Source organism: Salmo trutta, chromosome 30, assembly GCF_901001165.1.
Source record: "Salmo trutta chromosome 30, fSalTru1.1, whole genome shotgun sequence".
NCBI classification, from domain to species: Eukaryota; Metazoa; Chordata; class Actinopteri; order Salmoniformes; family Salmonidae; genus Salmo; species Salmo trutta.
This window is the reverse complement of record NC_042986.1, coordinates 17,790,468-17,808,979: the sequence shown is the minus strand read 5'-3', so window position 1 is coordinate 17,808,979 and position 18,512 is coordinate 17,790,468. Positions and strand designations below refer to the sequence as shown.

Below are 18,512 nucleotides of genomic sequence, written 5' to 3'. Positions count from 1 at the left end.
TTTTTCCCTCGCACAACGCTCATTTCTCTTGTCAATGAATGAGAAAAGTGGCCTACTTGATGGTGGTGGTGTGGCGCGCAGTCCATTGTTTGCACATGGTCCCCGAGTCTGACCTCTCAACCACGGAAGCCGTCTCCATGGCAACCCCTGACTACGGTCCAACCAGCAGCTGATTGTAAATTCCTGCAGAATAAGAAATCCTTGCAAGTAGTTGGAGAAAGAGAGAGAGAGCGCGTGAGGGAGAGCAGGAGCAATGCGCGGATCGTAATCTCTCCTCCCCCTTCTCCTCTCCGCTCCGCTCCATCTCTCTCAACCCTCTCTCTCCCTCTCTCTTATATTGAAATTGGCCAGGGTAGAACATGATCACAGAACACCGCTTCAGTATTGCTGCACATTGTCGGGCATTTCGCAAAACCCGATCACTTGAAACAGAATAAGCAGACATAAAGGAAAGGACTTCAAAGTCCCACATTATATTTTTAAAGGTGGACCAACACTTTTAAAAAAAGACCGTCCGTTTGCGCGTGTTGAGCGTCGCAACCTAGCTAGGTGTTGAATAACTATAACAGTCTAACTACAGTATCAAGTAGCTATGCATATGCACGTTATAATGCGCGCGAGCATTGGATTAGTCGGTTTCTGTCTGGTCGCCTTTGTCCAACAGCCAGCTCGCGCTTCAGGAAGCAAATCCACTCAAGGTACGTTTTCCCATCAAAATACCTTTATTCCTTCAAGCTTTATTTTTCTGGAGCGTAGTAACCTAACCCTAGCCTATGCTATGGTGATTTAGTGCAGATATCACTACCTCAATTTGCAGTGCATGGTGAATATGTATGCTAATACCTGACCAATTTCTAATTAAATTGCAAATTAGTTAGCCGTTAAAGATTACACACGCACACAGACACACACTAATAACTTCAACATAAAAAAAAAATAAGTATGGCTCATTAATCCTACTCAAAATGATATGAAGGTTATGATTTAAAAGAAGAGGCACACTGGTGAAGAACATTTAAAACTATTTTAGTAGGCTATTGCAAAAAAACGTGTTCTAAGTAGTCTAAGTTCTACCTAGGAAATTCCACTCTGTTTAAATATTGTTTTTGCACTGGGATTTGTCAATGCTGTTACAGAGATATAAAGTATTCTGGGAATTTCACCATCTACAGTACTCAATTATTCTCACATTGCATGCCCAGACTATATTTGTCTCACCACAATGGTTAATAAGCTACTGCTGCACTTTTCTGAGACTTTGGCACAACATTGTCAAATTAACCTGTTTTATAGGTCTGATTTAAAACTGTTAATAAATGCTCAAATCCCCCTGACACTCCTATTCTCTAACCATGAAGAATAACTGGTGACACTTCAAACCACAACAACAACAACAGTGTGAACAGAACAGGTTTGTTGTGAACTTCATGAGCAGAGGAGTGTTTAATGAAAGAAAGACCAACGGGAGGTATTTGACACTACTCTGTAACACTCACATGGAGCGATAGGGCTCTCTCTCAAAGCCTCCACTGAACTAGGCTACAGTACTGCACCCAGTTTGGTTCCATGACTTGCCTTCTCTTTCTGATTTATCACACACTGTGCCTGAAGAGTTTAAGGTGATACAACTCTAAATCCGCATCGAGTGTTCAGACTCCAAATATGACGATGGTTATCAGAATTAGGGCATTGAAAGCGTGATGCATGTCATTAGACAACATTTTACTTGCAGTAATAAAAGTAATCCATTCACACAATAAAAGGACTGAAATATGTTGCTGCCTGGGTGCCGTTTTCTTATCCATGTACTATTTCCCCTATTCTGCCTGTTTCTTGAAAAAAATAAAATAATAATAAGGACAATAAGTTTGTGTCAATCTGTAGCAACATTTTGTTACATTACATTCTTATTCTAAAATTGATTAAATACAACTTTTTCCTCTTCAATCTACACACAATACGCAATAATGACGAAACTAAAACAGGTTTAGATGTTTTTTTAATGTATTACAAATAAAAAAAGAAATACCTTATTTACATTAGTATTCAGACCCTGTGCCAAGAGAATCGAAAATTGAGCTCAGGTGCATCCTGTTTCCATTGATCCTCCTTGAGATGTTTCTACAACTTGATTGGAGTCCACCTGTGGTAAATTCAATTGATTGGACATTATTTGGAAAGGCACACACCTGTCTATATAAGGTCCCACAGTTGACAGTGCATGTCAGAGAAAAAACCAAGCCATGAGGTCGAAGGAATCAAATCAAAATCAAATCAAATTTATTTGAATTGTCCATAGAGCGCCAAGACAGGATTGTGTCAAGGCACAGATCTGGGGAAGGGTAGCAAAACATTTCTGCAGCGTTGAAGGTCTCCAAGAACACAGTGGCCTCCATCATTCTTAAATTGAAGAAGTTTGGAACCACCAAGACTCTTCCTCGAGCTGGCCGCCCGGCCAAACTGAGCAATCGGGGGAGGAGGTCCTTGGTCAGGGAGGTGACCAAGAACTCAATGGTCACTCTGACAGAGCTCCAGAGTTCCTCTGTGGAGATGGGAGAACCTTCCAGAAGGACAACCATCTCTGCAGCACTCCACCAATCAAGTATTTATGGTAGAGTGGCCGTAAGAAAGCCATTCCGCAGTAAAAGGCACACGACAGCCCGCTTGGAGTTTGCCAAAAGACATGAAAAGGACTCTCAGACCATGAGAAACAAGATTCTCTGGTCTGATGAAACCAAGATTGAACTATTTGGTCTGAATGCCAAGTGTCACATCTGGAGGAAACCTGGCACCATCCCTATGGTGAAGCATGGTTGTGGCAGCATCATGCAGTGGGGATGTTCTTCAGCGGTAGGGACTGGAAGAATAGTCAGTATCGAGGGAAAGATGAACGACGCAAAGTACAGAGAGATCCTTCATGAAAACCTGCTCTAGAGCACTCAGGACCTGAAGGTTCACCTTCCAAAAGGACAATGACACTAAGCACACAGCCAAGACAACGCATGAGTGGCTTCGGGACAAGCCAGAGCCCAGACTTGAACACGATCGAACATCTCTGGAGAGACCTGAAAATAGCTGTGCAGCGACGCTCCCCATCCAACCTTACAGAGCTTGAGAGGATCTGCAGAGAAGAATTGGAGAAACTCCCCAAATACAAGTGTGCTAAGCTTGTAGCGTCATACCCAAGAAGATTCGAGGCTGTAATCGTTGTTAAAGGTGCTTCAACAAAGCACTGAGTAAAGGGTCTGAATACTTATGTAAATATGATATTTCCGTTTTTATTTTTAATACATTTGCAAACATTTCTAAAAACCTGTTTTTGCTTTGTCATTATGGGGTATTGTATGTAGATTGATGAGGAAAAAAAACTATTGAATCCATTTTAGAATAAAGCTGTAACATAATAAAATGTGGAAAAAGTCAAGGGGTCTGAATTCTTTCCGAAAGCACTGTATATATGCAAGGGACAGAGCACAGCACAGTGTGTGTGGGCAAGCCTCAGCAGTTTTGATTGTTTTTGGTGATGTTTCACACGCAGAGAGACACAAAAAGACATCCCTCAGCCTATAGGCAAGGAGTGAAGGGGGAGGGGGAGTGACTATTTTGCATCCTGGGTGGTCTGCCCCCACTTGTGGGAAAGCCCAATATTTACATTTTGCAATTAGAACGACTTTTTTCTCACTTAATTTTCCACAACATCGATTACACACTCCCTTATCTTGTGGAATGTTACCAGAACAGTGTTGTCACTAAGTAATGGCATGCACCTGTTTGTAGCCTAGGTGACAAGCAGCACCACCATCATAGCCTGGCATTGGTTCTAGAGATGCACTGGTCGAAATGTGTTAGTATAGTATGTGCCAAACTAACCATGGCCTGATAATGATCATGTGTTGTTCATGTTCATGGACATATCTTTTTGATGGACCCCGGTTGTTGAGAGTAATATTTAATGCAGTGGATTGAAAAATAAAAATGCAGTAATGAGAATGGACTCTGTGAAAACAGAAATCTTAAAACTGGGAAGATAGTCTAAGAATAATGTGCAGTTAGTAATATTTTAATATTATGGCTTTTTATCTTTAGACATTTAGAAGACAGAGAGAGAGAGTGAGAGAGATGCTGATCAAAAATAAGCACAATTTGTCAGCTCAATATTTATTTAACACAGATGTTGGCGACAAGCCTCTTTGTCCTTCATCAATGTCAGCTTAATTACAGGTCTGCCTTCAGGCCAGGCCATCAATCGTTATCTCATCTAAAAAGAGAAATGGAACAAAGGAGTGATGCGGAGGATGTGGTGAAGAAGAGGTAGAAAAAGAGGGAGATGAAGAAGGGAAATTGGATAGATTAGAGGGGCAGGCTGAGAGCGAGAGAGAGAGAAAGAAAAAAAAGGGAAAGAGTGAAGGGCCTTGGACGACAAGGCTAATCACTGAGCCTTTGAGCTGAGCTCAAGTCGAAAGCTCCTGGCTAGCTAATACAGTGCCAAGGCAACTGTTGGTGAGGTTCTGACATGCTGTGGTGCGGTGCAGAGCGGGGACTTTGTTGGTTGTAACCTCTGCTGGTGTAATCTGGGGGTCTCTCTGGCAGGCAGGGGCAGCAGCCCTCAGCCGTGAGCCCTGGGTCTGGCCACAATGTGGGAACCAACCAGCCCTAGCCTGGAGGGAACGACTCAGCAAAATGAGGCCCGAGGGAGGGAGGCCTACCTAGAAGTGGTGTGTCTTCCACAAAGAAGGGGATGGAAGGAAGGCCAGAGGCCCCCCCCCCCTTTTATTTTTCTCGCTCCTCTTCTTTGTTTGCTTTGTCTTCTTTTTCTTTCCTTTATACTTAATGAAGTAGCCATGTATTTTTCAACCGTCTGTCATAGGCTATGTCTGTGTGTGTTAAAGGCATCCACAAACTCTTGTAAATGGGGATCCTATTCCTCACTTTGTTATCCTCTGGTTTAAAATATTTAAACCTGTCCATTCCTCATACATTCGCTGTTGTGGAAGATCAAGATGTTGATAGGTTTGCTTTGCTTTTTGTCAGCAAAGGTTGCAGGCATTTACCTGTGAAAGTCAAAGCTGTACAATTAATGAAGATGTCAAATACCGACATCTCTTGTGATCTATTAGTAATGGTTCCTGGTAACCACATTTGAAGCCACATGAAAAGATCTGCAAACATATTTTCTTCCTGCTCATCTTTCTGAGCTTAGACCACCCTAAGAACACCACAGAAGAAGAATGTAACTCTTGTGGAGACAGCATTCTGTTCTCTGTGAATGTGATCATCGTGGACCATGGTTTCTCACCACTTCCCTATCGTATTGTGACAACACTTCGACACACTTTTCTCATCACGTTCACTCTGTTAGGTGCTGTTTCTGTGCTTCATGCATTGCACTAGACAGCAGTGGTATTTGTTGTGTTATTACAGTACTGTTATCTACTCACAGGGTGAATATGTGCCTTAAATCATACTGATGCAAAAGTTCCTTTCTGTTTGCCAACTCAGGGGTTTTGGCATATGGATTTGACACACAGAACACTTTGTCTTTATTATTTACTCAATATAGCTCCAGGTCACATGGTTGAATTGAGGTTGAATAGATGTTCTCTTGAGATACTGTCCTTTTCTTCTTGTTAATCTATACATCACCGTGCCCGTGGAAGTCTGTCAGGGTCATTGATCTTCATGAGTGGAGAGCAGACAAACAATTAAGCCGTGCTTTCCCACCCAGAGAATGGATACTCCGATACAATCTTCCAGAGAAGTGGTGCTCCAATACCACTGTACATGTTGTTACAGAGCAGTTGTGTGAAAGGAGGGAGATCATAATCTTTGCAGTGCAGTTAAGTAGTTGAAACCATTGATGACAGTTCCGTCCAAGACAAATATACTTAATGAATAGTGAAAATAGCTTTGATCTTTAAGGTGGTGAGGTTAAGACAAGCATAGACCTGATACTAGTTTAGTTTGCATTTTGATATACTGTATTTACCCACTAAGTGTATTTACAGGAAATGTGCTTTCCCCACTTGACTGCCTTTTACAGTATTGTGCCTGATGTATAGTAATGAGAAAGTTTTCAGTATTCAGAGGTGTAGATTGGCCTATTTATTCTTAATGAATAAGTGAAGAGGTATGCAAGCAACTAATTGAACACAATCGTATATTGAGTGATTCCATATGAAACCAGGAAGGATTGTTGACATATATTTAACAGCTGTATCTAAAAGCATAATTGAGAAATAATTAATCACAATTGGCATATTTATGACATTTTGGCCTTACCCAGGGCTCCTTTAAGAGTCCTAAATGTTTCAAATGTAGGTGCTACAAAGCTAAAATTGGTGCCATATGAAGCTTCACCATATACTGTGTAATATGAGTAGAATTGTAATAAAAAATTATGATAATAATAAATACATGTATGAATATATATATTTTTTTGAATTAATATTGAAAAACGTACTTTTTTGATTTATCAAATTGATCATAATATACTCTACGGGCATATCAAAGTTCCAGATTGAGATTGTTGCTTTGTAGCACCGACAGATGAAACGTTATGGAGTCTTAAAGGAGTCCTGGGTAAGTCCAAAATGACCTAAATAAGCCAACTTTGATATATTATTTCTCAATTATACTTTTAGATTCAAATATATGTCAACAATCCTTCCTCCAAAGGAATGTGAAAATCCCCCAAATCATGGTATTTTTTGGCCTGTTTTCATATGGAATCACTTTTCTATGTTTATTGCCTATTGTGTTATTGTTTATACGTTGCTGTTTGACAGAGGTTCTAGAGGGGTATACTGTAGTCAGAGCATGGTAGAGATCCACATAGTCAGCCAGTTATCATGCATGCATGTTTACAGCCATGTGTAAAAGCTGGGATGTCTGGTACAGGCCATGACCCAGAGCAGTTCAGTAGCCCCAGCACTGGTCAATCACTCACTTTCATCCTGGCTACTGGAATTTAAAACCAATACATTTTATTTTGCCAACAGTGTGTCAAAGATTCAGAGTCAGGCCAAGGGAAATACTTTAAGGCATCCCTATTCTTTCTCTGTAACGGATCCACTCTTGGTTACTAAAGAGTTCATGTCCGAAGCGTTTGTGGCAAATGAATAGATCTGGCCTGGGTGGTGGGTCTGGCCTGGGTAGTGGGTCTGCCTGGGTAGTGGGTCTGCCTGGGTAGTGGGTCTGGCCTGGGTAGTGGGTCTGGCCTGGGTAGTGGGTCTGGCCTGGGTGGTGGGTCTGGCCTGGGTAGTGGGTCTGGCCTGGGTAGTGGGTCTGGCCTGGGTGGTGGGTCTGGCCTGGGTAGTGGGTCTGGCCTGGGTGGTGGGTCTGGCCTGGGTGGTGGGTCTGGCCTGGGTGGTGGGTCTGGCCTGGGTAGTGGGTCTGGCCTGGGTGGTGGGTCTGGCCTGGGTGGTGGGTCTGGCCTGGGTAGTGGGTCTGGCCTGGGTGATGGGGAGTTTTATTAGTCTGATCCTCATGGTAAAATATTTTGTTGTTGAGTTCTAGAAAAATACAGGCTCTGTTTGCTTGAAGGTGTTTGTTACACTATAGATTGTTTAAAAAAAAGCAATTATTGGGGTAGCCAGAGAAAACGGTTTTCCATTTGACAGTGCTGTCAGACACGGGTTGAATTATACTGCAGAATATGGTGCTCTGAAAAATAAATATATATCTGAAGTTATTTAACTTTCATTTTTGAAAAGCCTTCTGGAGTCGATTTGGGGGTTTGACTGAAGTAGTGGAATTTCTGGCTCCTGCCTTAGTAACTAAGCATTGTTTTGACATGTCCGATTGAGTCTGCAGGTTTGGGTCGTCATGGGGCATTCAGAACCTGCCTATGGCTGCAGACATCATACGTACCTGCCGGGTGCACAGGGGAAGCAATCAGTATTTATTTTTTTACACGCCTCTTAAAAATTCTGTCATGGCACCTTTTCTTCTCCCCTGGAGCAGAGAAACCTCTATATCAGCACCCAGCAGATAAACCCCGCAGTGACCAGCGTTCCAGCACTCGTAGTCTCAATTAGATGTTCTTAATGCTGACAGAGGAGGTATCTTCCACATGGACAGGATAGGAGGAGTGAATCTCCTCTTGAAACAGACTGAAATCTTGGACCAATGATGTCTCATACTCTCAGAAAACCTACATGATATTTTACATTTCCCTTCCTACACACATAGACAAACACATGAAAACACCAACATTAACTGACAAGATTACACACAACACATACATGAAGACACACATGAGTCCAAACAATGAGGCCAGACTCAGGCTGTTCCTCCGCACGCTTCCTGACTGAGACCCCTAGCTCTTAGAAGCCCATTTATTTATTGGGCCGTAATGTAAACAGTGTGCTCCAAATGAGGCATGTAATACATTTCCTTTGCACTTTGGTGGGACGTCTGATAGCTCTCTCTCTCTCTCTCTCTCTCGCTCTCTCTCTCTCTCTCGCTCTCTCTCTCTCTCTCTCTCCATCACCCTCTCTCTCTCTCTTTATTTCTCTATCTCTCTGTACCCTTTGTTCTCTGTGCGGATGCGGAGGCGCTGCGTCCCCATTGGTTAGTGGGAGGATAAAGAGCAGAGTTGATGGTACACTGAACCCGAGCCACTCTACAACTCCCTCTCAAAGTGCTGAGAGCTCCAGCATGGACAGGGGAGAGCTTCCAAGGCACTGGAGGGCCGGCCTGTCCATCCCCAGTTAGGAGCCGACAGCTGGGGCTGCTCTCAGATCATTAATCCCACCATTTGTTTTTCTGTTCCATGACTCACTGATTGGCAATGGTGTGATCCAGGACCAGAAGTAAGTGTCTGCTCTGTGGGATTGTCTGCTTTAGTTCTCTGTTCTCTCCACTGCTGAGGCTCAACATGGTTTGAGTGGAGAGGAGTGAAGAGGAGTGGAGAGGAGAGCCTAGCTGCCATTGTCCCAGACCGTTCCTCCTCCTCCTCCTCCTCACACCACTCCCTCTTGAGACCCCTTTGGCCTGGCCTAATAATGCAACTGCGCCTCTTTTTGAGTTTTGGGGTCAGTGAGGGACGTCTATAGACTGGTCTGTGATGGTCAGTGTTGTTGGAGGGGGGTTGGGGGGCCAGAAAGAGCCTTGTTTACAGACTGCTTGTGTTTACATTCCTTGAGGCCAGAGCCAGCTTTGGGGACTGCTGTAAATGAAAGGAAATGCTCTTATTCTGCTTAGTAATGGAAAAACCCAACACATCAAGGAATGTTTTGAACAAAAAAAACTCATTTATTTAGTGCAGTACATGGGCTTTAGCTGAAGCTTTTTGGGGCTGAAATGACCGGGGTGATGTCACTGATGAAACAGATACTCCTTGGTGAGTAATGCTGAGCGATTAACCAACATTTCTTTGTTGGGGAGGTTATCAAACAACTAATTGACCAATGTCGGTTCAATTACTTTAATGTTTTTTTTGTGTGACCCCAACGCTGTTTATCTAGAGAGAAATCAAATCATTCACTGGAGAAATCAACTCAAGAACTATGTGGGACGCTGTGCTGAAGGGAGTTGTAGTTTTCATTAAGCAAATATTCAACCCAGTTCAGTGCAGAAACGTTATAATTCCTCTCTCTAGCAAAGAGGGATACACTTTTAAGCCTGCTACGTAAGGTTAGATACACACAGACCGCATGAGAGAGGAATGTACACAACACAATGTCGAGAGAGAGGGATAGAGACAGTTTGTGAAAGTATGCCTTATCTTCTTTGAATAACTAGTAAAAGGATTTCGTCAGACAGCTCTGCAGCTAGGCTAGTTAAATAGGATGACTAAAGAGAGAGCAGTATGGGAAGTACAGAGATAACGTTGTCTGGCTGTTTGACTGCTACTACCTGAGCAGAGATGAGATGATGACCTTAAGGAATTCAAAATAATAAAGTCATCATATAATATACACATCTGAAATATTTGATTATTTCATAGTAATGTTTATCCAATGTGGACCTGACAGAGACAATGGAATATTTTCAATATTTTGGTAGTTGAATGTTCACTATTTTTGGCTTTGGAATTTCCATTAAAAATCGCAAAAATTATTTTTATGCTATTATTTCATAATGCTTTTAATGTTTAAAAAAATGATTGAAACCGAAATTGAAAACCGTGCTTTAAAAAAATATATATAACCAAAACCAAACCGACCTAGAAAAGCACTAATCGCTCAGGACAATTGGTGAGAGGAGTCATAGGAAAAGCTGTGATCTTCTCAAATTGAGGATGATTGTAGAAAGGTATCCCAGAATGTTAACACTTGATATACACTGAGTGTACAAAACATTAGAAACACCTACTCTTTCCATGACATAGACTGACCAGGTGAAAGCTATGATCTCTTATTGATGTCACCTGTTAAATCCACTTCAATCAGTATAGATGAAGGGGAGGAGACAGGTTAAAGAATGATTTTTGAGCCTTTAGAAAATTGTTAGATGGATTGTGTGTGTGCTATTCAGAGGGTGAATGGGCATGGCGACGCCTTTGAACGGGGTATGGTAGTCGGTGCCAGGGACACCAGTTTGAGTGTGTCAAGAACTGCAACACTGCTGGGTTTTTCACGCTAAACAGTTTCCCATGTGTATCAAAAATGGTCCACCACCTTTAAGGACATCCAGGCAACTTGACACAATTCTGAGAAGCATTGGAGTCAACATGGGCCAGCATCCTTGTGGAACGCTTTCGACACCTTGTAGAGTCCATGCCCCAACGAATTGAGACTGTTCTGAGGCCAAAAGGGGGTGCAACTCAATATTAGGAAGGTGTTTCTAATGTTTTGCACACTCAGTGTATAAAACCTATAACTACAAGTCTAAATGTGATAACATGCTTTTTGTTTGACTCCAATCCGCTAAGAGCATAATCTTGTTAGGAGGTGCCAGACGTTGCACTACCAGACGTTAGGAGGTGCCAGACGTTTGGAAACCAATATCTTCCCTATACTACTCTAAGATTGCCATTTTTCTATTTACCTTTTATTTTATCCTTAGTAGTTTGAAGTGTGTTGGAGTTCTAATAGGAGGAGCCGAATGGACTGCCTCCCATTGCAATTCTGTTCTTGTGAAACAGAGATATCTAATGAATGTAACATGTCAAAATGAACTCTTGTTCCTTATAGTGTTTGTCTCTAATGACACTCTTATGATGCCATTAGAACAAGTATTTCACTCCTCTGCTATTACCTTGAGCTGTATATTTCAGATAAGAACTGCCATGCTCTACTCTGCATCTCACTCACACACAGAGAGCCATTCACTTTGTGCCTCATAGTTTCACAGGAAGCAGCTAAAAATATCGGACTAACACTTCTGCTGTAATTGCTATGTTTCCCTCTTTATAGTAGGTGCTGTATCTTGCTAAAGCAGCCGCCAATGAATGTAATTGCTGTGTGCACAGGGGAGAGTGTCATGTCATTTAGCTCTAGCTGTATAAATAATAAGGTATATAACAGCACTAAGTACCACCCTCCTCCTATATAAAATGAAATGTTATAGAGCTAGAGGCCAAGAAAACATGAAGAGTTTGTAAATTGAGGACATATGCCACAATCAAAGAAACGGTGCTTAAACCTTGTGAATGAATTACTTGTATCCTTCAAAAAGTTGGATCCATTGTTATCATGTATGCAAATTTCTAGGAAATATGTATGCGATATTTTTTACTTTTTTTATTTCACCTTTATTTAACCAGGTAGGCTAGTTGAGAACAAGTTCTCATTTACAACTGCGACCTGGCCAAGAAAAAGCAAAGCAGTGCTACACAAACAACAACACAGAGTTACACATGGAATAAACAAGCGTACAGTCAATAACACAATAGAAAAAAGAAAGTGTGCAAATGGCATGAGTTAAGACAATAAATAGGCCATAGTAGCGAAGTAATTACAATTTAGCAAATTAACACTGGAGTGCAGATGATGATGTCCAAGGAGAAATACTGGTGTGCAAAAGAGCAGCAAAATAAATAAAAACAATATGGGGATGAGGTAGGTAGATTGGATGGGCTATTTACAGATGGGCTATGTACAGCTGCAGCGATCGGTTAGCTGCTAAGATAGCTGATGTTTAAAGTTAGTGAGGGAAATATAAGTCTCCAGCTTCAGCGATTTTTGCAATTCGTTCCAGTCATTGGCAGCAGAGAACAGGAAGGAAAGGCGGCCAAAGGTGGTGTTGGCTTTGGGGATGACCAGTGAGATATACCTGCTGGAGTGCGTGCTACGGGTGGGTGTTGTTATTGTGACCAGTGAGCTGAGATAAGGCAGAGCTTTACCTAGCAAAAACGTATAGATGACCTGGAGCCAGTGGGTCTGGCGACGAATATGTAGCGAGGGCCAGCTGACGAGAGCATACAGGTCGCAGTGGTGGGTGGTATATGGGGCTTTGGTGACAAAACGGATGGCACTGTGATAGACTGCATCCAGTTTACAGAGCAGAGTGTTGGAGGCTATTTTGTAGATGACATCGCCAAAGTCGAGGATCGGTAGGATAGTCAGTTTTACAAGGGTATGTTTGGCGGTGTGAGTGTAGGAGGCTTTGTTGCGAAATAGGAAGCCGATTCTAGATTTAATTTTGGATTGGAGATGTTTAATATGAGTCTGGAAGGAGAGTTTACAGTCTAGCCAGACACCTAGGTATTTGTAGTTGTCCACATATTCTAGGTCGGAACCGTCCAGAGTAGTGATGCTAGTCGGGCGGGCGGGTGCAGGCAGCGAATAGTTGAAAAACATGCATTTAGTTTTACTAGTATTTAAGAGCAGTTGGAGGCCACGGAAGGACTGTTGTATGGCATTTAAGCTCGTTTGGAGGTTTGTTAACACAGTGTCCAAAGAAGGGCCAGATGTATACAGAATGGTATCGTCTGCGTAGAGGTGGTTCAGGGAATCACCCGCAGCAAGAGCGACATCGTTGATATATACAGAGAAAAGAGTCGGCCCGAGAATTGAACCCTGTGGTACCCCCATAAAGACTGCTAGAGGTCCGGACAACAGGCCCTCCGATTTGACACACTGAACTCTGTCTGGGAAGTAGTTGGTGAACCAGGCAAGGCAGTCATTTGAGAAACCAAGGCTGTTGAGTCTGCCGATAAGAATATGGTGATTGACAGAGTCGAAAGCCTTGGCCAGGTCGATGAAGACGGCTGCACAGTATTGTCTTTTATCGATGGTGGTTATGATATCGTTTAGTACCTTAAGCGTGGCAGAGGTGCACCCATGACCAGCTCGGAAACCGGATTGCACAGCGGAGAAGGTACGGTGGGATTCGAAATGGTCGGTGATCTGTTTATTGACTTGGCTTTCGAAGACTTTCGAAAGGCAGTGCAGGATGGATATAGGTCTGTAACAGTTTGGGTTTAGAGTGTCACTCCCTTTGAAGAGGGGGATGACCGCGGCAGCTTTCCAATCTTTAGGGATCTCGGACAATACGAAAGAGAGGTTAAACAGACTGGTAATAGGGGTTGCAATAATGGCGGCGGATAATTTTAGAAGAGAGGGTCCAGATTGTATAGCCCAGCTGATATTCTAGGAATATATGCAGTGGCAAAGAATGGACGAAAAATATTCCACTCTGGCCTTTCTGAATGAGAGTGTCATGGGTCAATTAATTACTGTAATACGTGTTTTCTGCAGTATAGCAGGGTCTATGGGTCATAGACCAGTATGGCCACCCATGGCACAGCCATTCATCCTAATTCTATAGGCACAGCACAGCATGGTGCCGCACACGCCGGATGCAGCCCATCAAAGTCACAGAGCATTGTGCAGAAAGGTTGAGCTGAAGCTATAGGGTAGTTTCTCATTCAAAGATGTAAAAATAGAATGTTCTCTCAATCTCCAAGCACTGATGTCTCTAAGCAACACATGCTGAGCAAGGACATTATATCTATTCAGACTTTTAATGATCTTAGTTCTTCAGTAGAGAGGCACACATTAATGCACTCCCAGGCCTTATGAGAGCTATACTGTTCTAGTATAACATTTACATTTGAGTCATTTAGCAGACACTGTTATCCAGAGCAACAGCCAGGAGTAATTAGGGTTAAATGCCTTGCTCAATGACATATCGACAGATTTTTCACCTAGTCGGACTCAAGAATTGAAACCAGCAACCTTTTGTTTACAGGACCAATGCTCTTAACCAGTAGCTGCAGCCCATAACATGAGCTTGAGTTGCCCTGCATGTCACAATGTAAGATCCAAGTGATGAGTCAACATGCTGCCTTGTGAGCATCCTATTGGGGTTCATTCGGAATTTCTGAATTTAGTTCAATTCAAACCATTAATTGAAATTAACATTTGTATTGGCCGCACCCCACAGGAAGTAGAAGGAAAAAGGAAGTAGAATTGAATTCATACCAATTCAATGACGTTCAACTGAGACAATAAACATATGAGTCTCATTCCTTTGGCAAATATTTTGCCAAAAGCATCTGCCACCTTACACTAAAGAATACAGATACTATTTCAAATATTAGCTTGATTATAACTCAAATATGTCAAACTGTATTTTGTTTGTATTTTTGTCATGAGATGTTAGGTTGTTCTGTGCCCTCTGAGTGTTTGATCTATTACATTCTGAGATATGTATTTTCTGTTTAATATTTAAGTGTATATATCATTAATCATTATAAACAACCTAGAAAATGAACTAACAATATTTCCAGACCATTGTACTTCATTGTTTTAGAAATTAGATTGTTGTTAACCATACATGATGACAAAATAAATATATGCATAATGATTTATGGAATAAATTATCCATTTGAATTTCAAAGAATTCCACTGAATTAAGTTCTACATTCTTTAGTTTAAATGTAATTCAAATTCTACTTCCTACGGGTGTGGCCAATTCCATTCAAATTCAAGATTTGAATTTAAGACAAATTCTCAACTCAATAATTGACCCCAACCCTGCTACACAGCCTAATTTACTGTCTACTGTGGACCCATTAGCATTGTAGCTAGAGATGGGCACCTGTCCTACTGTTTAAAGTGAGACAAGGAGGAGAGCTCTACTGCCAGATGAGACCTGGCCAGGGGAGTACTTTTCTCTACTCTATTCTAGGGTTACAGTTGGAAGATACTTCGTAAGCCAGATGTAGATTTTTTTTATTTTACCCTTATTTTACCAGGTAAGTTGACTGAGAACACATTCTCATTTACAGCAACGACCTGGGGAATAGTTACAGGGGAGAGGAGGGGGGATGAATGAGCCAATTGTAAGCTGGGGAAGATTAGGTGACCGTGATGGTATGAAGGGCAGATTGGCAATTTAGCCAGGGGACCGGGGTTAACACCCCTACTCTTACAATAAGTGCCATGGGATCTTTAGTGACCACAGAAAGTCAGGACACCCGTTTAACGTCCCATCCAAAAGACATCACCATACACAGGGCAATGTCCCCAATCACATCCCTGGGTCATTGGGATATTTTTTTTAGACCAGAGGACAGGGGGCCTCCTACTGGCCGTCCAACAATACTTCCAGCAGCATCTGGTCTCTGATCCAGGACCAACCCTGCTTAGCTTCAGAAGCAAGCCATCAGTGGGATGCAGGGTGGTATGCTGCTGGTTAAGGAGGAAGGAGGAAGAGGTGGGGTCTGGCAAATTTGCTCACATAATCTACCTACAGTACCAAAGAATGAGATTCTATTTCTATGGTACCTACTCACTCTCTGTCTCATCCAGGTCCCATGATTAGATTGTCACTGCATCTATATTATAGAAAAGCTTACATTTGAAATCTTCATAAAAGCCCTTTTGCTGTTATTTGATTTTGGGCTCTTGGGGTTTTAGCGAATGTTATGAAGCAGACTTGCACAACCTCCCACAGCCCATTGTCTTACGTCAGATAGTGCAACGAAACCTTCTACTCTCATACAGCACTTACAATTATCTTACTTACAATTATCTTACCTGAAGATCCAAAGTGGATTCTATTTATAAAAGGTTTAAAAAAATGAAATCTACCTACAGAGGTGGTGATTTCAAATGTATCAGAAACTACCACCTACACACAGTGCTAGGTGTTATTGACTGTGGTATACAAGATTTACCGTAACTGTCACTGAATAATCATTTTAAAGTTGCTTCTACAGCTCTTATTTACAGTACATTTTGAACAATTTGTTTTGTTCTTTCTGTTTTGTTCCGTTTTGTTTTTTACCATACAGTAAGATCCATCTACAGTAGACTCTCGCAGCGTGGTTGGTGACCTAGCTAGGGAGGGGTCCATACAGTAAGATCCATCTACAGTAGACTCTCGCTGCGTGGTTGGTGGACCCAGCTAGGGAGGGGTCCATACAGTAAGATCCATCTACAGTAGACTCTCGCTGCGTGGTTGGTGACCCAGCTAGGGAGGGGTCCATACAGTAAGATCCATCTACAGTAGACTCTCGCTGCGTGGTTGGTGGACCCAGCTAGGGAGGGGTCCATACAGTAAGATCCATCTACAGTAGACTCTCGCAGCGTGGTTGGTGACCTAGCTAGGGAGGGGTCCATACAGTAAGATTCATCTACAGTAGACTCTCGCTGCGTGGTTGGTGGACCCAGCTAGGGAGGGGTCCATACAGTAAGATCCATCTACAGTAGACTCTCGCTGCGTGGTTGGTGGACCCAGCTAGGGAGGGGTCCATACAGTAAGATTCATCTACAGTAGACTCTCGCTGCGTGGTTGGTGGACCCAGCTAGGGAGGGGTCCATACAGTAAGATCCCAGCTAGGGAGGGGTCCATACAGTAAGATCCCAGCTAGGGAGGGGTCCATACAATAAGATCCCAGCTAGGGAGGGGTCCATACAGTAAGATCCCAGCTAGGGAGGGGTCCATACAGTAAGATCCCAGCTAGGGAGGGGTCCAGCCAGGTTTGAAGTTGGTATCATTGTTTTTAGAAGACCAGGATCAAGTCAGTGGTCATGATTCCTAAACATTTAGAGTGTGTGAAGGATGAGTGTAAATAGCCCAAATGGAAGCAGTTTATATTTTTATTCACAACTTTTAAAAGCTTTGCCGGACGTCAAACAGTGTATCCCTTCATTAGCTGGGGTGGATTTGGGTGGGGGCGGGGGAGGATGCTAAAATTTGCACTAATGTTGACGTCTGCATTTCATCAAACCCTTTTTTGGACCACCAGTCTCCTGCCCTAGTCGGCCTAATAACCCATGAGACGTTCACTGTGTGCTGTGAGCTGCTATGAGCTGTGTGCTGTGAGGGGCTGTGAGCTGTGTGCTGTGAGGGGCTGTGAGCTGTGTGCTGTGAGCTGCTATGAGCTGTGTGCTGTGAGCTGCTATGAGCTGTGTGCTGTGAGGGGCTGTGAGCTGTGTGCTGTGAGGGGCTGTGACATTCTGCCATGGCTCACACTCACACCCTCCCCTCCTCTTCACCCTCCTTCCGCTGCCTAGCTCCATGAAGGAAGGCAAGGCTAGCAGCTCTTTGTAGACCTGACCCCTGCTTCTTCTCCTCCTCTCTCATCAGGGGTCATGGGTCAACTGCTAGTGCAGCTCAGAGGTCGTGTTGATGTACTGATGGTGTTGGCCCCCGAAGCTCCATCAATACAGCCACTGATATTATTTTGTTGTTGTTGTTAAGAGCGATGATGGACTGGCCATCCTGTGTAAGTTTATCTCAAACTATTATGACTGTTAGTCTATTACTGTATGACTCAGAAATGATCTGCATTCTTGTCTGGATTTGGGATTACTCATTTCTGTCTCAGACTCTTGACATTCCTGTTGGACTGATAAAAATCTATTTTGTTTTGCATTGATGAGCCACAACAACCCCCGGCCTGGCCTCATCACTGCTCTGTTTGCCTTAGTCCAGTGGTATTCAAACTTTTTCCACTGGAACCCCATTTATTCCACTAGAATTTCTGGGGAACCCATTTTTTTCTCAATAAATTCTTGCAACCCCACCCCAGCCCATATCTAATGACACAACCTTAAAATTGGTCAATTTAGATTTTTACATCTACAACTAACCTTCAATTCATTACATTTTCATCTCTAATCAAAGTGAAAAGACACCAATAAATATATTTACTCAATAAAATTGTATTTTTCTAATGATCTTTATCAAAAACATTTGTATATTGTCCCATACAATAATCTGTACTCTTTTTGTTCTGAAATGTTGTATTATTATTTTTAAAAACGACCCTGCTGCAGTTCCAGGGTCGCGACCCCGACTTTGAATACCACTGCCTTAGTCCTAGCATGCCGTTCTGTTCTGGTCTACCCTATAGGGTGTCCCAGCGTTATTCACTCTATTTCTGTGGTAGGAGGAGGAAGGGGGATGGGCCGGGACAGGGCAGGGGGCAGTCTGGGGGGCTTGAGCAAACAGTAAGGGTCTCAACACACAAAGTAAACATTGCCCTGTGTTTGAACTGTACACCTTGGGTCTAGCAAGTCTCCCACACACTCACTCTCCCCTCAGCCCTATTCCCGACCGGCCCAGCTAAATACACCGCTTATCCCTGGACCTGCCCATAAATAAGAGGG

General features: G+C 42.8%; 1 protein-coding gene across 7 annotated transcripts in view; it reads left to right on the top strand.

Annotated features, from left to right (window-relative positions):
* The first annotated feature begins 340 nt into the window (after positions 1-340).
* LOC115168148 (signal peptide, CUB and EGF-like domain-containing protein 3) overlaps positions 341-18,512 on the top strand; it is a 101,525-nt gene continuing 83,353 nt past the window's right edge. For 6 of the 7 annotated variants that reach the window (XM_029723136.1, XM_029723135.1, XM_029723134.1 and 3 more), the window contains exon 1: positions 342-698. In XM_029723136.1, the coding sequence (XP_029578996.1) occupies positions 593-698 (106 nt within the window). In that variant the 5' untranslated portion in view covers positions 342-592. Of the gene's footprint in view, positions 699-18,512 lie in introns of all 7 variants that reach the window. The other variant, XM_029723130.1, reaches the window with a different exon arrangement.